Here is a 21514-nt window from a genome sequence, read left to right as displayed (position 1 = left end):
TCAGAAACCAGGACCAGGACTGGGACCATGATCAGGTGATTTGTTGAGTGCCCCTTTAACAACACCCAAGGCCACGCCGATGATCAGCGCGCCGCAGAATATAAACAGCACGGCCAAGAGGATGATGCACATCTTGAGGCGCCTCTGCTTGTGCCTGCGCTCCGCAGCTGCGGCGTCTAGCTTGTAGGGGTCTTCAGCAGCATTGCTGGCCTGCGTCAGCGCCGAGGTTGAGGCCCCCGGAGCCAAGGGTGCCATTTGAGGAGACATGGCAATTGTCGCGCCGTGTAGCGGCATCATCTCTATCCCCCCCGTCTGAACAGTTACATCAACGCGCGTAGTTGGACGTGTAGCCGGGTTGGCGAGAGCCGTTGCATCGATTTGCGAGTACTGGTATGTGCTGGGAGCCTGATTCGGGTCATAGGGAGGCGGAGGGCTGCTGGGGATATCGTAGGGCTGCCAAGCTGCCTGGTTCTGAGGCTGTTGTTGATGATGAGGCTGGTATCCAGGTTGAGCTCCCACGTGGGAGGGCAAAGGCGTCATTCCATGCGAGGGATGCGAAGGGCTCGCGCCAAAGCCTCCACTGCTGTAGGACGCCTGGAGCTGCTGCTGCTGCTGTTGCTGTCGGAATGGCGAGTCGTCCGGATAAGCAGCGTTGGGGATCGAGTGCGAGGGATGATATTGCTGCCGCTGGATGTCGTCGTCGTATGAATCCATGGCCCGGGCCGAGCCGTGGCGGTTGCGCAAGGCGGTTGAAGGAAACGGTTTGACGGGTCTGAGATGCGAGCAGGATGCAAGATTTCCAGAACAAAAGGCCAAACGTGTGAGCCCCGGGGGTCTCCACCAACGCAGCCCACCAGAGCTGCAGGCTTTTAATTCAGTAAGCAACAGCGGCAAGGGGTTGTGGAGGCGAGCGTGCATATACTACATACATAGAACAGGTGGTATACGGAGTATTAGTACGTGTATGTGTATGTGTATGTGCGCGTGGGATCCTGAGTGGTTGTGTGATGGCGTGAGCAAAAAGTACGCAGAACAGGGTACAGGCAGGTGCTCGTAGGTGCTCGTAGGTGCTGATCGAAAGAAAGAATGGTTTGGATCTGACAAAGAAACAAAGGCAGATTGCTCAGGGGTCCTAATAAGCTAGCATCCGGCAAACCCTTGACGTAATGAATGTTGAAGCTATAAGCAAGAGCGACTGGAGAAGGCCGTGTCGTTGCGGTTATCGTCTCGCGTGGGAAAGAAAGGATGCCCAACGGCGGGCCAAAGAGTGAGAACGAGGTTTGGGGATGAGGAGAAAAGAAGGCGGGTTGCCAGCACGAAGAGCTGCCCTGATCCAGACAAAGAATGAGGCTGTGCTCGGGGGAAGCGGATCGACACGGCGCGGGTCTGCTAATAGAACGAATGCTAGCAGCAGTGCCGGTGAGGCTAGTACTGCAAGTTAGTACATACAGCATGCGAGTTTGCGGCAGAACAGCTGCAATTCGAGCATCGTGTTCCGCATCCACGCCTGCAGCACTAGCACTTAATGCTACTCGTAGATTTCAAGGCGCACCAACGTGTGGCAAGGCGTGACCAGTGTCAATGTCCCCATGGGGTGAGACGAGGTTGGCTGTCTCCATGTGCGCGCTGCCTCACATCTCGTGTCTGTCTGTGCTCGCGTGTCCAGCCGCGTTCATTATAGCCTCCATACAGGCAATAATACCTGCTTGTTACTCTGCAAGCTCGCATTTCGCTCCGTCCCAGCAGCGATCGATCCAGACCGTCAAGGTTGCCTTCGACTCATACGAGTACCTGACAGGCTCGTCCATCCCGCGGCTTGGCACGAGAAGAGAGGCCTCGAGGCACCGACCGACGAACCAGGGGGTTACCAAGGAGCTGCTGGATCGAGCAGGGGGGGAGGACAAGTGTAATTTGGGCCTTCTGTTCCACGGTGCTGAAGGGCCTGTAACGGGGTTAGTCGGCGCCAGACACTGAAGGTGAAACGGGCCAACATGCCTGCGCGTTATGCGGCTGTGCCAAATAGCTGGCAAACGAAACGAGCGGTTTTTGCGTGATTACGAAGAAGCGATCAAATGCTTTTTGTGTGCGCGTGCGTGAGTTGAGTTGGGAGGTGGTTTTGGGTTAGAAGGAGGTCAGGGGAGGCAGAAAATTAGAAGGGGTACAGACAAACTTGTACCGATGCCTGAGGAAAGATACCAGGTACCAGGTAGAGAGAGAAGCCACAGTCCCATTCTGGCGTAGGTATTCGACGGAAAGCAGAAAAAGGAAATGGAAATGAATAAATAGGTGTACTGAGCAATCTCTATTAATTGGCTCTTTGATAATGAATTACGTGCAATTACTCTTCATGTCTCTCTCACCTAGGATGAATCGCACATCTATCATGGAGTTTTCAATAATTTGAATTGACATTATGATATCAGATTACAGCATCTCGCTGCAACAACAATTCCACGACAATAAGAGAAGCTTCCAACAAAGCGTACGCCAGAATGCCGCTCATATCAGTCGCACGTTGTCAAGCCAAACGCTTTGCCTAGGTGGTTGAGCCTCACAAGTATCATACATCAAAAAGCAGAAGTAGAAAAAGAGAGAGAGAAAATGAAAGAAAGAAAAGAGATTAATACTCATATGCAAACTCGGCAAAGACTTGATTACTTTTTTTCTCCAGGCTCAGCCTCATTATTCTAAACTAAAACACCGGCTTAATCCGCCTTTCTAGTAGGTAGGTACATTGCAGTATTAAAAAACAAAAAAAAAGACGACTCAGAAAAAGGAAATAAAAGGTTTTTCAAGACGCGAACCCGCTGCTGATAAGAGGGGGAATAAAATGGAGGAGAAAAAAATAAGATGAAATGGAAAAGAGTGATGGCAGGAGCCAGGACAAAAAGAAAAGACTGAGTGTGAGAAAAGAAATCCGTGATCGTCGACTTCTTCATCTCCGAGATGCAAAAGTTTGCCGTCATGTGAACTTCTGCGCTTCAGTGCGTGTTTGTCTTGCAGCGTGACAAATGAATGCGAGTCGAGCTATTCATCCAACCATCTTCCACATGCTCTATCATTGCACTCGTTCTTCCAGTTGTCGAGTACCCTGTCCCTGTAACAGATACAAAAGAGAAGACCAAGGGGGGTAAGCAGATGATGCCACCTTGGTGTGTGTGCAGCGGCGTATATATGTGAGTGAGGATGTAAATGCGAGAATGCTAGTATGCGAGAATATGCGGGCGTGAGTGTGTGAGTGTGAATGTGAATGTGAGTACGTGTGTGCGCGAGGAAATGGGGGTTGAGACGGAAAGAGGTGACATGAATGGAAGTCGAGGAGATAGGGGCAAAAGTCCCTGTCAGACTGCTCTTCGCCACCAACACCGCTGCTGTAATGATGTGTCGTTGTTGTGCAACCATATCCCCCCCCTTAATATGGAGGTCTGGTCAAATTACCCAAACTCCCCTCGCCAGGGCGGCTGTCGATGCCCCTCAGAAGCTCTTGCAAATCCATCGTTCTGCCACCATCATCGTGGCCACCAAAGACGGACCGGGCTGCAATGCTGTCACCTCCTCGGCTGTTGGAAACACGCTTATTGGGGGCCTTTACCCCGTAGTCTTGAACCGCAATGTTTCCTCCATTCACCTGCCCTCCCTTTTCTGAAAGGACGCTGAGGTTGGGGAGCGGGGGCACGGGAGGGACACCCAGGCCCCGGCCTCCTTCTTCCTCGCGGTCACCATCGAGGTAGAGCCTCGGTAAGCTATCGCGGTTCGAGCCAGCGCTCAGCGGGGCGCCAGAGCTGCCAGACCTCGACCTCTTGCTGAAGCCGTCAGCCGACGTGGTTGGCCGATCCGGGTCTGTGCCTGTCGGGCTGAAGCTCTTTTCTGACGGGCTATACTCGTAGCTCACCATGCTCTCGCCGCTATCGTCCTCGGAACCAAAAGCGTTGGGAGAAGCGTTGCCGGACAGCACACGCTTGAGCTGTTCCACAGACGCGACGCCGGCCTTGCTCGACGATGATATCGTCTGGGAAATGCCGCTTCGAATGCTTCCCTGCCGGAATCTGGGCGAGGGCCCAAGAGGTCCAAGATGGCTTTGGTCCGCCATGTGCGTTTGAGAAGAGCGCGGTCGCAGGTTATGCTGGCTGCCGTAGGGCGAATACGGGAGGTAGCCGTTGTTGCCGTTGACGGTGCTGATGGTCAGGTTCCTGAGGCCGGTAGCTGTGGTGTCCGTCCGTGAGCCGGTGATGGATTCCGTCTTGCCCTCGGCGGCCAGGGCGGCGGCAACTTGCTCTCTAGACCACTCTGTCATCATCTGCTCGCGGTAGGGGTCCGGAAGCTCCAATGACCTGTCAGGAGCCGTCGCCATGGATGAGGAACCGGGACTCATGGGGGTGTTGAGAATAGGTCCCGAAAGCGATCGGCCGGGCGAGGCAGAGGGGCTGTTTGGCGGGAACGAGGTGCTCTCCTCGTAGCCCACGGCAATGCATTGGATCAGGGAGGCCCGGTCATCAAACGGCAAGAGTTCCTCCGTCTCGAGAAGGCTGAGATCCCATTCGGGCTGAGGCGCCGCCACGCCCAGTGGGCCAATTTGGCCAATGGCCAGTGCTGGGACGTGGATGCCGGGCACCCAGAAGCCTTTGCTCTTGCGCCGGGCGACTTCGTTCTCAATCGCCCTGCCCACAGCAGAGCCCTCAAACTCAAACTTATCGGTCAGGGCCCAAAAGTACCCGTGGCACAGAGCCGCGATTCGAACCTTGTGGATGGGCTGTTCGACGGCCAAGATCTCCTCCTGGAGGCGGTAAATCATGGGCACGCCGTAGCGGACGGCATTGACACCGAGACGGGACACGAGCTTTGCCAGCAGTGTGTGGAGTGCGGCAAGATCATTGTCGCACTCGACAAAGTGGAGGGCGTTGTCGTAGATGGCGAGGTGAAGCTGCGGGAGGAACTGCGAACGGCGAGTCCTGGGCTGGCGGTCCTTGTTCGACGCGCTGGATACGGCACGCCGGCCGTTGGGCAACTCACGAGTATTCTTGGCGGCGGCGAGGATGCCTGCCGCCGTGGACTTGTGCGGCTCAAGCGCCTCGTCCCTAGCGAGCAAATCGATGGGAGTCGTCTCCAGATCCAGCCATGTAAGCAAGGCATCGACATATCCGCGCCGCACCTGGCCCGAAGGATCGCGGAGAAGCCACTGGGTGCCTTCCCAGACTTGGGCGGGCACTCGGTTGCGGCCCAAGTCGGCATTGGTCCTGACCTTGGAAGCGGGATTGGCAACATGGAGGATGATTTTGACGATGCGGAGTGCCGAGATGCGCCCCAAGGTGTAGGAAAAGTAGACGTCGACCAGGTTGTTGGTTTGGCTCTCGGCGAGATCAGCGGTGGCCGTCGCCGAGGGAGGCGAAGGGTTGCTCTGCTCGTTGCCGTCCGTCTTCTCGCCTTGGGGTGTTGAGGGGGCGCTCGACGACCGGCCAGGCTTCAGTCGGCCGACAATGGCAGCAATCATGTCCGAGATCTGATCCGCGTAGTATATGTGGCTGGCAAGATCTCCAACGCACTGCTCAAGTCGTCCCAGGAGCTCCTTGCGTTGGGGCTGGTGTAGCTTCTGCTCCAGGTCGCTGTCCGTCGCCGCCTTGTCGCTGGGAGTCTCGGCTCGGCTCCCGACGTTGGAAAGAGTAAAGAGCTTCCTGATCTGCTTAATAAGACCCAAAAGGACATCCATGACACTCAAGCCAATGAGGTTGATGTCGGACCTCAACAGAGAATCAACCATGGCAGTCAATGCTACATGTTGGTCTAGGTTTTCGTCTCCCATGGGAATGTGTGTCAAGGTATCGAGGGCCATCACCAAGATGACATAGCGATCCTGCACCGGAGCCCAGCGAGCAATGATGCTAAAGATTTTGATGGCCCAGCCCTCGTCGCTGCCATGGTCGGCGGCGCCGCTCGTCATGACCTTTTCTCCCTGCTTTACGCGCTCCGAGATGAATTTAAGCAGGGCAGCTGTCGCCGAGTGGATCTGCGATCGGGAGGGCACAACGAAGATGCTCTTAAGGCACTGCAGCGCCAAGACGCCAGTGTCCTCTTCGGCCATCTTGTCCGCGTCCATGGCGGTTCCGGAGATGGCAAGCGGGTTCGCATCGCCGCCAGCTTCGCCATTTTGGACCGTGGCAACGCTCGTCCTGCGTCGCAGAAGCTTCTCCGTGTCCACCTTTTCCTCCGCCTCGACGCGCTCCAGGAGCAGGTCGAGCAGCGTCTCATCGTCGGTCCATAGGTTCTCCAAAATCATGGGCACAATGACGTCGATCTGGCGGCCGCTCACGGAAGAAAGGGCATCCGAGGTCGAAATACACTTGATGGCGCCCAACCCAGCGTTCCTCCACCGCATCTGGACCGGCCGGCTCGCAGCGTTTTGGTTTGGCGAGTTTCGGGTCGACGCAAGCTGCGCGTAGGATCGAACGACGGACACGTAATGGCTGAGATATGCCTGGTCGGCAAAGAGGGACGACGGATCGTGGTGTTCGCAAAAGGCCTCCCATGTGGGCAGCGAGGATTCGATCATGGTGATGTCGTTGGACCGGAGGATGAGGTCGAGGATCTTGAGGATGCACGGCGCGATGAGGGCGGCATCCTTGGGCGACTTCTCGACGAGGGCGGCGAGGATACCAAGAGTCACCTGTACGTTACTGCACGAGAAGCAGGGGCAATGCCGCCGCAGTCAGCTTTCAACGCTTCAAACACCTCAGACACCATCACCAGCATCAAAACCACGGCCATCGCCACCGAGGGGTTTGGAGGCGGATGCCCCGGCAAGGCCCGGACACGGCACGTACCCAATGCGCATTCGCCAGACATCGCTGGCCGTCTTCTTCTCCAGAAAGGCGCCAATCTTTTGAATCTTGGACCGCCGGCTGGTCGCGTAGTAGAGCAGATAGCTCAGCTCGCTGCTGTTTGGCTTGACGTCAACTGCTCCCTTGGTGGTCCGCGGATAGCACTTGAGCACCAGGACCTGATGCTTCGGGCGGCATTTCTGCTGTATGGCGTTCATCGCGCCAGCGACCGAGCGGCTGTTTTTCTTTCTCTTCACTCTGCTCCGGGTAGAGCGAGGCGAGATGGACGGGGGCTCGGAAGGGACCGCGTTTGCGAGGCGGATGAATCTGCTGTTTTTCCCAATCTTTGTTGACGTCGTGTGGTTTCCCGAGCAGGTTTGAGCAGTAGAAAAGCCACGATAGGAGGAAAATGCGTCCCCAGGGAGATTGGCCCTTTGGCCTTGGCCGCCTAGCCGCGCTCCGTACTCCGATAGGTACGAGTGCACCGCAACCCGGCGCTGGAGGGATGCTGTACCCCATACAGCCACTCTACTTGCATTGACGTTGCGGCGGAGGTCTCACCACGCTAGCGCCGAGCCCTTGGAGTACGCAGCCCCCAAGTACCGCAGCAGTACGGGGTACGCAAGGCCGAATCCAGCCCCGTCCAGCCCGCTGTACCTGAATTATTTTGGGGCCCTCCCCCCCTCTGGACAACCTTGAGCCTTGGAAATCTCGTCACAGCTCAACGTCTGGGGTCGCTGTTTCCCTGCCCCAAGACCGCTAAAACCCAAGCCCATGGCGGCCCCCCCCACCTGCAGGCGAACGAGGATTTGATTGATCAGGCTCATTCATTCATGAGCAATCAACAGCACCAGCACGTGAAAGCCCAGATCCAGGCACATTACGCGTACATGCAACCGGGGTTTGGCCTTGTGAACCATTGGCCGTCATTGCGATTACTCGTATATTGCGCATCAGGTCCTGTGCCCAGCAAATTGTTCCATGCGTCTCTGTGCAGTAGGTACCTAAGCAGCGCCTTAGGTAGACCCAAGTCTAGGGGACCAGCTGCATTATTTTTGATGTGATACGTCACGCCGCTTCCGTCATCCCCAGCGGGAGTGCCCCCCCGATCTGGCACATGTTTTTGGATGAGACATTTGAAAGCCGCCTGTGGCTGCATCCAGTGTTGGCATAGCGGTCATCCTTCAGCGGTCTCTGGCGCTGTCGATGCTTGTGGTTAAGCCCAGCCGTCTCACAACATCCATCCAGGTCGCTAATCTGCTGACTACAGGTACTAGTACAGCGCTTAGGCTAATCGCTGGCTCGAGGGGGATGCTCGTCAAATACGAACCAAGTCGGTATGCGCTCTGATACAGCACAGGCTAACGAAAGTAAAATATAACAAGACACACCAATTCACGGAGGTACTCATTGGCGTAATCTACAAATAACCTTTTTCGTAGTACATCTACCCCGTGTACTCCATACCTATCCGGGTGCCATATCGCTCCTCCATGTATCATGTCAGTCTCGGGTCATGCGCTTCGCCTCACTTACCCTGCATATTCCATGTGATGCATCGCCGCCTCTTGTAAATAGTCGTTCAACTCATGGACACGGAAAAAAAAAGATTGGGAATGCCGTCAGGTGACGTAATCATGTTTGCTCCGAGAAATCCCAACAAAACGAGGAAACTCTTTGTGTCTCGCGATGCATCATGTTCGTGAGGGATCAGCCGTCGTACATACATACAGCGATAGCTCCACAGGCCTTCGCCTCGGGGGACCGTCATGAACAAACTTCCAAGGCTCCAATGCCAATATGCGGCAATGCTGTAGGTGTACCTAAGCTAAGGAGCTCTAGCTGCCACAGCTTAGTGAGATCCATCATCGTGGCTGTTGCCACCACACCAAGGCTCAAAAGAGACAAAGTGTCCCAGGCATCTCGTCATCCATTCAGAGCAGCCGTCGCTTTGCCTTGCAGTATGAAGTGGCTAACCTGAATCCAACGAGGTTGGCCGGCCAAGGACCAAAGCTGGATAGCCTAATATGCATGGACTCGTACGGCAAAGTCACTTAGCGAACAGCCGAGGGGACGCGGGAAGATGCTTCGCGTCCTGAACTTTGAAAACGTCTCATGCAATCATCATAATCACTCAAATCTTCTCAATATATATATCGATATGTCGAATTGTTTTGCTTGCCATCTGCCACGTGAGGCCGAGAAAAAGAAACGAGAAAAAAAAAACTGACAAGAGACGTTTGTCTAACCACCGATACATTATGACCCTCAACGCCTGCTTTCCTACATTTATGCCACAGATGCAATGACAAGAGCCGCCACGCCTTCCTCCTCGCCTCGGACTGTAATCTTTGTCGTAACACCGGATTTTGACGAGTATGCCATGCGAATGTTGGCCACCACTCTGCCGCCGTTGACCGTCTTGCCCAGTAGCTTGAGCGTGTGCGTGCTCTGGTTGACGGGGACATCGGTTCCTTCGAGGGGCTGCAGGGACAGAATCTTGGCCAACTGCTCGGTTGCCTCTGTTGTCTCATCATTAGCATGACAGGGAGAAAAAGAAACGAGAATAGGGGGTATGTAGAATGATGTAGCAAGATACTGGGACAAAGGGGCTTACCGGCTATGCTCTTCATACTGCTTAGCTGCAGCGTCTCTTCCGCCTCTTCTCCTGAAGCACCAACCTGCTCCCAAATATGGTTGAAGTTGCCAGCATATGTGGGGATGACATAGTCGCTGCCGCTGAGGTCAAACTCTGACACCTCGTACTCGTCGTCGTAACCCGTCTCTTCGGGCTCGCCCGTTGAGGGATCAATCTCCTTGCTTGTAAACTTGAGCACGTTGGAGAATGTGGAAACGGGCAGTGACGTCTGGCCATTGACCTTCTTGAAAGCGACGTAAACCTTGCCCGGCTCGTTTGTGGCCAGCTTCTCGGCCTGGAGGATGAATACCTCCTCCAGGTCCTCCTCGTCTGCAGGAGATGCTACAACTGACACATTTTCCAGGACTGTGTCGGGAAGGGTATTCTTGACCTCGTACTGCAGCACAATGTGCTCGTTGAAAATGTGCTTGACTACGCTGACGACGTATTCAGTCTCGGCCTCGGTAAGCTCAACGACGGGCGATGACTTGACCACGCTGCCAAACTCCTTCATTTCGGGGATCTGCATCAGCTCCTGCGCGTATCGCTGTGCCTGTGCGCTGGCAGAGGCCGCAGCCTCCGCACCGCTTGTCGGCGTCTTGGCTGGGCCAGCCTTTGGCGCCTTCAATGTGGGAGTTGAAGCGGTAAGCTTCTTGGTCCTGTCCTCGGCATCTGCCTGCTCTCGGGTCACAACGGGGATCTTGGAGATGTCAAACGGCACGTCGAACGCAGATTTATCATCTGACGTGACATAGAGAACCAGCTGGTGCTCGAAGAAGGGAAGCGAGAACATGTTGTCTGTGGAATTGAACGTGTCAGCAGCTGCGGGCCATCGTTGTTCATGCTATATAGAGAAGAAGAGAAGAGAAACTCACCGTTCTTGACAAAGTTTCGGGCCATCTCGTCATCCTCTTCGGCCATCAGCTTCAGGTTCAAGGCGGCTCGATCTCGAACCTCGTCATCGACATCGTCTAGACAACGCGTGAGCAGAACCTTGACGCTGCTCTTGACGTCGGGATCCTTCTGGCCAACGCCGAACTTGGCAAGAGCCGTGACAGCAGCGGCGCGGACAATGGCATTCTCGAGGACGACGCGGTTGTAGATGTAACGAATGTACTTGGTGGGCTGAGCGGTTTTGGGACCTTCGAGACCGATGAGGTGCAGGATGCGGACGGCAAGCTTGGTGAACTCGCAGTCTTCAATGAACTCGCACAGGTGGGCAAGCGCATCCTCCTTGGAGTCGGGGACGAACTTGATCAGATCGAACATGCTCTCCACAACGGCGCGCTTGAACTCGTAGCCACCCTCGTCGCGCAGGATGCCGCTGAGGAATGTCAGCATGCCAGCCTGCTTGCTGGGGAACTTCAAGCACAAGGTGCGGATGGCTTCGACAATGGTGATCTTGAACTCGTCGGTGATCTCCGACATGAAGCCCGAAATCTGCTTCATCAGCCTGTCGACGCTGGCCTCGTTACCAGTCTTGAGCAGGGTGGTAATGGCAAAGGTGGCAATGGACCGGTTGGAGTTTGAGATGAGGAGCTCAATGTCAGTGTTGCAGACGCTGACTGCGTTGGGGTTGAAGGAGGCGAAGCTGTGGAGGATTCGCAGGGCGGCAAACTTGGTGACGGCGCGGGGCGAGGTCAGGAACAGCTGCAGGACATGGACGGCCTGGTTGACCTCGGCGTCGGTGACGTCGCGCATGTCGCAGATGGCCTTGGCGGCTTCAAAGTTGACCATTTCGCTCTTGTGTCGCAGCCAGCCGTCGAGAAGCTGCATCATGGGGCGGCGAAGCGAGGGGTCCTCCTCTGCAAGCTGCGCGGCCAGTCGGACCAGCATCACAGTGGCAGCGGGGCTCTTGACGGCCCCGGCAGCGCCGAACTGCTGAACCATTTTGACCAGGGCCATGCGGTCGTGCGAGCGCATCTGATACAAGAGGCCAATGGCATGGTACTGAGCCATTGTCGAGCTGTTCATGGGCAGGGAGCCGCCGGAAGTAGAGAAGCCAAGAGAAAAGCCACCAGAGGACTTGGAGGAGGCGGCCGCCTCCTGAGTCTCACTCTGCCATCGTCGCACGACATCTCTAGCAATCGGCAGCAGGTGGTAGGATGAAACAAGCGCCGCAGAGGAGACGGACGGGTTCTTGTCCACAATGGCGGTTTTCATGACACGCTCAATGGCTTGCACCGTGGTGGCCTATGTCGCCGAGCTCACTGTTAGCAACTCGCGGTCAAAAGAGCTTCCAAGGGCGCAGCAAGAAACACGTACGTCGATGATTCGGCACAGAGCACGGATGGCATTGGGCCTGTAGATTGCGTCGCTGCTGCCGCCGGTGTCCTTCATGACGGTGCTAGTCACCATGATTATGTCCTCGGCGGAATTGGCCAGCTCCTTGATGATGAGGAGCACCATCTGCCGCAGGCTGGCGTCCTTGTTCTGGAAGAGCTTGGAGATGCCGAAGAAGAGGGTGGTGGCTTCATTTTTGGGGAACGACTCGCCCGTGTAGAGGAGAAGGGCGATCTTGGTCAGGAGGATGCGGCATCGTCGAGGCTGGATCGGAGAGCTGTTGAACAATCGTGCTGTGTGCCGCCGAGTTTAGCTTGGAGCTTGGCCACTCTGCCCAAAGGCAGACGGTGGGGGATTGGAGGTGGGAGTGAGGCCAAGTGAAGAGGTGCAGGCGCATTTGCAGCGGAATTGTTACCTTCTTGGAAGACTTGTGTCCGGTCTACCTTGACCAGCCCCAGGTCGGCATCCTCGTCCTTTTTCCCGTAACTCATCGTGGGCGATTTGGTCGGAGAGGATGTTTTGGTGATTGGAGTCGTGGCGGTTTGGGCCAATGTCCCAGTAGAGCCACGTTAAGGCTCAGGGATGAGAGACGATCGTGCATTGTCACGTGATGCCGAAGCGCCTTGCCGAAGATGGTCCGCCGGGGGCTTACTTGTACAAGAGAAGAGGTACTCGTACAATGAATGATGAATAATACTGGAATTGGGTTTCTTCTAGTGGTAGGTATGAATGGATTGTTGAGTAGCTGTCTATTTACTCCGAATCTGTGGGTTCGATGGTATAGTAGCAAGTCAGACTGTGAATAATTGCACGTGGAAGCACATCCATGGCTGGTTACCCGCATGGACCCTTTTGCGCTTCAGTGCAATGACCAAGGTACCAAGGTACAAGAGGTACTGGTAGCTGTCGTGACGGATCACCGTCATAGCATAGAACGTTCCACCTCTCGATAATCCTCCGTTATTTATTTGAATTGACTGTAGAGAAATCCATGCATCACATCAAACATTCCATCTTGTCAATCCCTTCATCTTCTCCAATCTCTTCTTCATCCATCTCATATTGACTCATCCAGGATCCACCAACCCCTCGGTGAGGCGACAAAAAAGAACACCCAGCACTCACCGACCGCCATTCCCCAATTATATCCCCTAAAGGCTGACATCATTCGCTGCTAGCAAAACCGAGTACTGATCCTCTCCAGGTACCAGCGAATTTTCCATCCCCTCCAACAAACAACAACCTCCCTCCCTCTCCCCGTCGCTCTTCTTCTTTTCTGCATTCCGCTTGCATTTCCCTCTTGTTTCTTCATCGACATCCACAGCGATGAAAGTGCCTACGCGAATACCCCGCCAGCTGGCATTGCCTCGCCCGCAATTCGTCCGGCCCTTTCATCAAAGCATCGCCAGAGCCGCCAATGTCGCTCCGATAGTCGGCACTGGACCTCCCCCGGATCCTCCCACGCCGGCAGCCCGAAACGCTCAGGAACGTTTGGAGCGGCGGAAGAAGCACGCTGAGCTGTTGAAGACGGCCAAGGAAGTGCGGAGCGCGCAGGACGGCAAGTCGAGCGGCGTGGCTAGGAGATTCTGGAAGGAGGTGACTGTACGAGAGGTTGATGGTACGTCGCTTGACGAAGTGTCGCAATGAACGCTCGCGGCCCATTTCCGCTCTAGATTTATCGGCATCAATCTAATGTCGTTGGTTCATAGGAGCATTGCAAGTCCATCTCGACGCCCGGCCCTTGCGACACCCCAATACCAAGGCTATTATCCGAGTGCCGCTCTCCAAGCCGAACCTGGCCTCTGCGCTGGCCCTCGAATGGGACATCCTGACGTCTACCCAGCAAGCTACCAAGCAGCACCTCATCCCACTCACCAGTCTCGTCTGCCGTGCTCTCGACATTCTCGACGATGACGCTTCCAACGCGCCCGAAGCCACAAAGATCCGCACAGCCATCACCCATACTGTCCTGCGGTATCTGGATACAGACTCGCTGCTGTGCTGGGCGCCTCCCGCGGGCCCTCATGATAGGAGAAATGACGCCGGGGAGAGCCTGAGGGACGTGCAGAAGAAGGCTGCGGAGGAGACAGTCAGCTATCTGACGACCAACGTGTGGCCGGGCGTCACCATCGAACCCGTGCTGGATGGCCACTCCATCATGCCGAGGAAACAGAGCGAGGGCGTCCGAGAGGTCATTCAGGGATGGATCATGGGCCTCGATGCCTGGGAGATTGCCGGACTGGAAAGGGCAGTGCTTGCCGGCAAGAGCTTTGTCGCCGCAGCAAGAGTTGTCGCCGAATGGAGCGAGGGCTCCGTGGGCACTGGCCATGCCGTGCCAGTAGGACGCTTCAGCGTTGAACATGCCTCCAAGGCTACGAGCTTGGAGGTGGATTGGCAGGCCGAGCAATGGGGCGAGGTGGAAGACACGCACGACGTGAACCAGGAAGACGTGAAGCGGCAGCTGGGCAGTGTGGTTCTGCTCGTATCAGGCACTGGTAAGCAGCATTACTGAGAGACGGATCGAGAAGAGAGGGCAGAGCGAATTGAAGCATGGCATGGCACTGGCACTGGCATCGTATGACACGGCATAGCAAGTAAATGGTCCTGATGGGTGGAAGAGGCAAAACTGCACGACGCGGGAAATGTACAACAAGCAATAGAACATAAAACAAATTCCAAATAAATAAAGCACCTAGATACACACTTGGCAATTGCCGGTAGGCAATTGCAAACCATTATAGATACATTTTGTCCTCTGTATCTGCTGCCACAAGGGGCTTTCATTTGTTGTTCATTTTTTTTTCTGTTTTTCTGTTTTTCTGCCCTTTTTTTCTTCTTTTTCTTTTCCTTCCTTCTTCTCTTTTTCCTTCCCTTCCCTTTCCTTCCCTTCTCTTTGTCAATCTCGTATTCTTTACCCATCCCTCTCTTTTCATCCCCTTACCTTCTCACCCACCCATACGTTGGGAACGGGCCTCAATCAAATCATCAGGTTTTCACTCTTGAGCCCATGCATGTCCTCAGCTCTGCTTGTTGGAAGCGACAAATGGGTCTTCATCAGGGTTATAATATGCAAATCCCTTAGTAGATGGCTGGTAAAATACCTGTGTCTCCATTCCACTGCCATCAACGTCCTCAATGTTGCCATAATTAGCAAGATTGGGATCGGATGTTGACAGACTGGCCGTTGTTCTAGAAGACGCAGGTGTTAAGTTGTACGCCGACATATCTGGCCACACTGCTCCATTGAGATTCGCGGATTCTTCGGTGTAAAGAGTTGCGTTGGGGTCGGAGAATGCCGTATAGGGACCTGTGTATGGAGCCGGCGCAACACACGAAGAAGTTGTGGTTGGAGCCGTATTCGAGTGCGTACCGTCATTGTGAAGAAAGGTAGCAGGCTCTGAAGAAGTTGCATATGAATTCGTATTCCAGTGTGAAGAGGTAGCATAAGGTGCTATGGTATACTCTGAAAGAGCTGCAGGTGGAACGGCAATCGAGTTTGAAGCAGCAGTATAGGAACCGTCGGCAGACGCCGGAGCAGCAGGAATAATCATGTTTGAATCCCAGGGGAACGGGAAAGGGCCGCTTCCTGAGCTGGCAGATACCGGATAGACACCAGAAGCCGGAGCATTGAAGGGTGGGACTGCACCCGACGTCGAAGGAACTATATATGGAACTGTATTAACACCCGATGAAGTCGTAAACCGAGGAACGATGCTCGCGTTCGGCAGTGGAGCATAAGCAATCGTATTATAGTTTGTAAAATTTGCATTGGCAACTGCTCCAGATCCCGAAGAAACCATTTCATTCGAGGCCGAGGACATGGTGGTGAAACTTGCAGAAGAAGCTGACGCTGTGAAAGGAGCCGCATTCAAGCTCGAAGGAGCTGTATATGGAAACACACTCGAACTCGGAGTTGGCTGTAAAGCCTGTGATGGAGCTCTGCTGTCTGAATTGGGATACACTGGATGTGAAGTCCCTGCGGGATCCGGAAATGGTGAGCGGGGATTCACAGACGGCGAATAGGGGATCCCATGAAAGGTCCAGGTGACAGCGGGTTTTGGGAGTTTGAGCTGGAGGTAACCATGGTCGTTTTTAAGCACACGGGCTCCAGTAATGCGCTTGTTTATACCCCATAGGTACCGAAGAGCGTTTTTGTGAAAGGGGTTGTTCGCGGCGTCGAAGCCGAGCATATGTTGACAAGAGTCCCAGGCTTTCTTGACAGACTCTACCTGGACGTGTGACCACAACGTTGCGGATGTCTGAGCCATGACGAGGACGAGGCCTGCTGTGCTAGTATCTGTTGTTCCGTCCAAGTTAGCTGTCTGCCGATGCGGGCATATCAAGAGCTGGGAGAGACAGGCTCACGGTATGGACTCCACCACCACTCTCTGTTGCTCTTTATCTCGACTATGAATCTCTTGTAGAGGAAATCGATCAAACCCGTGGCGGTGTTGACGCAGCTCATTGCATACGTGAGAGTCTTATCCTTGACGACAGGGTCGATCTTGTGTGTTATCGACTTTGGTTCAATGTATCCGTCTATGCCGACACGCATGAGTATCGGCCGAAAGAGCATGGCGCGCAAGTGCATGAAGCTTTTGTATACGTAGCGTATGTTAGTCAAAACTGTCTGTCATGCCCACCAATTCCCAACGCTGCAGTATGCTTACTTGGCATTTGAGGTTGCCTTTGGCTCATTAAAATTGCCAATGCGGACGTAATCGTCTGGTAAGCCCGAGATACCCCAACCGAGCTCCTCGGGTAGTGACTTGATGAATTCGTGGAGCTTTTCGTGTAGTATGGGAATAATGTCGTCATATTGATTATATTGGCCGTCTGGAAATCGTTCCAATGTTGGCTCACGAGTTTTGCGAATGTTCCCCAGAATCGTTTCCAACTCTTCTGCGTAAATGACGCATTTGATGAAGAAGTTGAACTCTACGCTGCCGGCGGGAGATTGATAGCGACGGGTGGCGAGCGGGGACTTGCTCATGCCGGAGTTTATGGGCAAATCAGAGTTTCTTGTTTGAGAAAACCTGAAGACAGAGGCGGATTAGCAAGACTTTAACTGGCGAAAAGTACATGGAGAATGAAAGGAGAAAGAAGATGCCTACAGATTCATCATTACACATCCGTACCAAGCCTGTCTATCGGCATCATGAACACCTTCTGCAGCGGCTGTAGGCAGGTTCTTTTCGTCGTCGATTCCCAAATTTTGTGCAATACGATAGGCCAACTCGGCAGGAATTTTCCTTTCCTTCCCCTGAACATTGGAGCTGTTGAGAGCCACGGCAATGATGAGCTGGGTTTGTACGGCTGCCAGGCAGCTCGTCTTGAGAAGTTCCTCCGTCATGAAGAACTTTGCGCACTTCCAGAAAACGCGGGAAGCAAACACCTTGTCTTCTTGCTCTAGATTCGAAAAGTAGACAGCGTGCCAGAGGATCATGAAGAGAGAGCATTGAAATAAAGGTGTGGTGGGGTTGGACTCGTCTGAGCAACCGAGGCCAAGAAAGGCAGATGAGACATCCGACTTGGTGATGAGCATGAAGAACTTCATCACAGCTTCCGCAAATTGGTTCATGTTGAAAAACGGATAGGTAAAGTAGACCTCGTGGCGGTATATTTTGAGGAGATAGATGGACAAGCTTCGAGGTGGCATGAAGAAGTGTGAAGTAGAGGAAATGGGAGGATTCGTAGCGAGTGCCTCCAAGTGAATGAGTTCTTTTTGAGTTATTGGATCCAGCTTCATGGGAATACCGTCTGCCGCTCTGGATGTATAGCAGTAGCTGGTCTGGATAATATACAAGTAATTTCCGGCGTTGGTAGGTGGGGGTCCATACGCCTTGAGATGAGCTTCCATCTGAGGATTTTCCGATTTGAGGGCGGCTGAAAGACTCTTGAATAATGCACAGTCCATGGTTACCTGGGGATTCACGGCAGCAAGGGCGTCCATGGCTGCCGGAAGACTTGTGCATGTTGGGCCACTAACGGCCGAAGAGCTCTCGTTCACTGGCATATTTGTGAGTGCCGGACCTGTGAATACTGGAAGAGTTGTTTCTGGCGTGGCACTCACGAATGACTGGGGATCACTATCGACAACTGGAGAAGTTGTGGCCATCGTCCTACCAATCTCTACAGCGGGAGTCGTGGACGGCGCTGAAACTGTGACTGGAGGAGGGTTGGCTGCGGTTGAGGAACTTGTGGCAGCTGGAGATCCTCCCGATGCTGGGGTATCTTCAGGTGGCGAAGGAAGCATGGGTGCCCCAGCATTCAAGGCCGGCTGTTGCCTTGGACGTGCTGCTGGTGGAGGTCTCTTCCTCATTCGGAGGGTGGCCTTTCTCCTTGGATGGATCATTGTGACTGGTATGCGAGCTCTCATCATTGGGAAGCCCGTGTCATTAGAATCATCCATTGCGGCAGAGTAAAATTCGGTTACACTCATGCCTTCTGGGGGGACTATGCGACTTGGGCCGGACGTAGCTGACACACAAGGGTCAACCGCTGGAGGAGACATGGACGTTGAAGGACCCATGCTTGTCTGAGGATTTGTAGTCGCTGAGGAGCTCATGGATGATTGGTACATAGCTGCTCGAGAAGGCATGGTTGCTGGAGCTGCAAATGCCGGGGACACCACAGACGAGGCAGAACTCGAGGATCCGGGGAAGCTCGCGTAAAATGCTTCTGGATTCATGGATGCTGGAGCACCCATAGGTACATGTACCGAAGCATGCATGTTGCTTGCCATAGCGGCCATGTGCGTGACCTGGCTCTCGGGTACTGGAGGGCCCATGAGTGTCGAGGAGTCCACGGGCGTCCAGGGAGTTATACTGCTGAGGAGCTCCGATGGGAGTGCCCCAGCAGGGGGACGATCTTGGAAGGAGATGTCCTTCTGAGCTGGCACGGGCACTTCTTCTGCCTTGGACGAATCGTATTCTGCAGCAGCAGCAGCAGCTGTACGCTCATTTGCAACCTCGGGGGGGGCTTCACCCGCGCAGTTGTCATTGCTGCCGCTGCTGGAGTCAATCTCCATGAGATCGTTATCATTGTCTTTCGTGGTCGAGGTACTGTCACAATTACACCAATCAGTCAGCTTCTAGTTCTCAATCTATTCTGGTTTCTCTTGGTTTCTCGAGATGCCCTATCCACAACTTACCGAGTGTCATCGGAACCGCCATCTGCAGCCGTCTTTGAGGGCTGACGCTTTGATACAATGATTGCGCCGCACTCAGCACATGATGGCGTGGGCTCTTCTCGGAGATGGCCACATTTTTGACAAAACTCGATATGAATCCCAGGCTTGGGCTTCGGTCTAAGTCTGCGGGTAGAGTTGGGATCCGGACTGCCCCCGGGCTTTGGTTTCTGGGTATGTGAAACCATGGTCGCTTGATGGCAACTGCCGTCCACCCTGCGCGTTTGTAGCTGTGACGCACGGGTCTGAAGTAGAATTGCAGGTGAGTTTGGAAAGCAGATTGTTAAGGGGATAAGGTAACAGAAACGAGTTTGCCAGGAGCACTGAAGAGGGTACGGGAGAGTGTCTGAAGGATGGAGAAGAAGTTGAGCAACAGACTCGGCGGCGGCTTGCTCTATTTATGGTCGAAATCGAAAGGCCCAAAGAGAGACAGAAAGACAGAAAAGAGCGAGAGAGCGAGGGCGGGAGAGGATGCCATCGAACAACCCGGACAAGGGCCTCCTCTCGATCGCCAACAGGGACACCGCAAATCCTCGATCGAGCTCAGCAAAACCTCGCGGAAGAGCTGTCAAGCAAGGTACTCTAGCTTTGGCGTGCCGAGTCTGAGATGTCTCTGCCGTCTTTTGAGGAGTCCCCTGGCTAGGTAGACGAGGCCCCAACTGAAGCGCCACGATTTGCTGTGATTGTTACGCAAACCCGCCCACGACTCGGCGATAATTGGGCCGCGGCACCGGCCGTGGCTGTATTTTGGCAAGGCAACTGACCGGCATCATCGTACGTGTCTGCCGCGCATGAATCAAAGAGGCTGGGAGCTAAGATTGTCGGTGACGAGAACCGGGTTATGATAGGCGCGTGAACATCACGCCGGGCATTGTAAGCAGGAGCAAAATCTGGGAACAGAGGCTAGAGCGAACCAAAAGCAAACACTTTTAATCCAATAGTAATAAGACATGCATGCGTAGTGTATTCAGGCCGCACGGCTGGTAGGGGGAGGGGGTGGCACATATTTCTCTCTGCTTTTTTCTCTCTCTTGGTTTCACCTGGCAATGGAAAAAGCAAAACAGAGCAGTGGAAGTGAGCCGCCGCCCCGATACCGCACGCACTCGGGCTTTGTACATGGTTGAGGTCCTGCTGCCCACGCCTTCATCTCGGAAGCCGACAACTTGCAAGTTTTTCACTCAGGGATCTTGTGATTAGTGTCTTACCTTGCCTCATAATGTGTGATCTACCTGAGGTATTGTTAGGCGAGAATCGGGACCGAGCTTGTCAAGTACAGTACGGCGAACATGTCATCTGTCAACCAGGTATGCCAGTGTGGTGCCTACAGGCACTCGTCGGATCTACCAGTCCGATAGTTGTGGCGAGCACACTACTCGTACCTACGTGCTGGGGAGGTACCTCAGAGATGGGTAACTTGAAAGGTTGCGGACGTACAGATAATTGTCCGGACAGATAGCCGCCAGAGTTGTGCTAAATGAACATGAAGCCCTGTGACACATGGATCAGCGGCCCTTGTGTTCCCTTCCACCGTAACTTGTTGTGTCTGGGATAGTAATACTCGGGTATAGTATAATTAACATGTGCAACATGGTTAATCTAATCACAACTTGTGGCATATTTCATCTAATTGCCGCGTAGGTTTGTGTATGCCGCGAGGCCATTCCCAAACACGCTGGCCTGATCTTGCAACAAGGACACATAGCTTGCCAAATCCCACATGTTCTTTCTGCCAGATACCATCAAGCTCAAGCTGGAGAGAGACGCAGCGGCGTAGACGAGATATCGAACGGCTCGTTTCCAGACCTCTTGACGGGGTTGACTTTGGGCAGTCTGCCTTGGCGTATTCGCATTATTGAGGTCACCAGGATCAGATGATCTAGGGGCGGCAAGAAAAAGGAAAGACAATAGCTGGGTAGGGGAGGGGAAAACCAACTTACATCATAGTACTTGAAATCCCTGTAGACAGGAAACAGACAGCGATACCAAAAGCTGGGCTGCGAATAGGGATAAGACATGGCGTTGTGCACAACTCCATTCTTGGCCCTATTGTACCAGCTGCCACACCCGGCATAAAATACGGTGCCCTTGAGGTCCGTCTGAGTTTGATCAATGCACTGCTTCTCTGCCTCAAGCTTTACATCAATGGAAGTAGCTTTGCCTTGCAGGATGGGCTTGATCAGTCGAAGAGAGTAGTTGATGCTGGTCTCAGCCGCCATGGTTGTCGAGGTGTGGCCTGTGAGGGTGTTTGGACCTATGGAATAAAAGGTAAGACTAGCTAGAAACAAAGAGGTCAGAGGCGGAATAACTTCTTACCCAGTATCATAAGGAATTGGGGAAGCCGGAGAGGCTGGTCGAGCTGTACGCCCCCGGTCCACCCAGAGAGTTCCAATGCTCCTCGGCCGTCACGCCTCGTCGGCCGACCATGTCAATATTTGTGCAAAATGTATTTGAGTCAAAGCCCGTCGCCAGGACTATGACGTCTACCTCTGTAAAACCATCCCTTGAGCGGATGCCCGTGGGCGTCACCTCCTCAATGGCATCGCTTCGGAGCGTGACGCTCTCAGAGTGCAGGCTCGCCAGGTAACCCATGTC

At 54.0% G+C, this 21514-nt stretch overlaps 5 protein-coding genes across 5 annotated transcripts; 1 reads left to right on the top strand and 4 right to left on the bottom strand.

Annotated features, from left to right (window-relative positions):
* On the bottom strand, positions 1 to 714 carry Triagg1_3770 (uncharacterized protein; the record flags this gene model as incomplete). Its single annotated transcript, XM_062898099.1, has 1 exon — positions 1 to 714. The coding sequence occupies one exon, from the start codon at positions 712 to 714 to the stop codon at positions 1 to 3; it is 714 nt and encodes a 237-aa protein (XP_062757273.1).
* Positions 715 to 3412: 2698 nt separating this feature from the next.
* Positions 3413 to 7030, bottom strand: Triagg1_3769 (uncharacterized protein; the record flags this gene model as incomplete). Its single annotated transcript, XM_062898098.1, has 2 exons — positions 3413 to 6668; positions 6816 to 7030. The coding sequence occupies 2 exons, from the start codon at positions 7028 to 7030 to the stop codon at positions 3413 to 3415; spliced, it is 3471 nt and encodes a 1156-aa protein (XP_062757272.1).
* Positions 7031 to 9101: 2071 nt separating this feature from the next.
* Triagg1_3768 (uncharacterized protein) lies at positions 9102 to 12224 on the bottom strand (the record flags this gene model as incomplete). Its single annotated transcript, XM_062898096.1, has 5 exons — positions 9102 to 9334; positions 9430 to 10272; positions 10326 to 11643; positions 11716 to 12026; positions 12080 to 12224. 5 exons carry the CDS (start codon positions 12222 to 12224, stop codon positions 9102 to 9104), a joined length of 2850 nt encoding a protein of 949 aa, XP_062757271.1.
* Positions 12225 to 13059: 835 nt separating this feature from the next.
* Triagg1_3767 (uncharacterized protein) lies at positions 13060 to 14245 on the top strand (the record flags this gene model as incomplete). The annotated part of the gene is made up of 2 exons (XM_062898095.1): positions 13060 to 13351; positions 13443 to 14245. The coding sequence occupies 2 exons, from the start codon at positions 13060 to 13062 to the stop codon at positions 14243 to 14245; spliced, it is 1095 nt and encodes a 364-aa protein (XP_062757270.1).
* Positions 14246 to 14750: 505 nt separating this feature from the next.
* On the bottom strand, positions 14751 to 19110 carry Triagg1_3766 (uncharacterized protein; the record flags this gene model as incomplete). Its single annotated transcript, XM_062898094.1, has 5 exons — positions 14751 to 16030; positions 16099 to 16328; positions 16404 to 16769; positions 16872 to 18797; positions 18887 to 19110. 5 exons carry the CDS (start codon positions 19108 to 19110, stop codon positions 14751 to 14753), a joined length of 4026 nt encoding a protein of 1341 aa, XP_062757269.1.
* Between the last annotated feature and the right edge of the window lie 2404 nt (positions 19111 to 21514).

Source organism: Trichoderma aggressivum, assembly GCF_033847375.1.
Source record: "Trichoderma aggressivum f. europaeum strain CBS 100526 chromosome Unknown scaffold_011, whole genome shotgun sequence".
Classification (NCBI taxonomy): Eukaryota; Fungi; Ascomycota; class Sordariomycetes; order Hypocreales; family Hypocreaceae; genus Trichoderma; species Trichoderma aggressivum.
The sequence above is the reverse complement of the archived record's forward strand: the minus strand, read 5'-3'. Positions and strand labels throughout refer to the sequence as shown.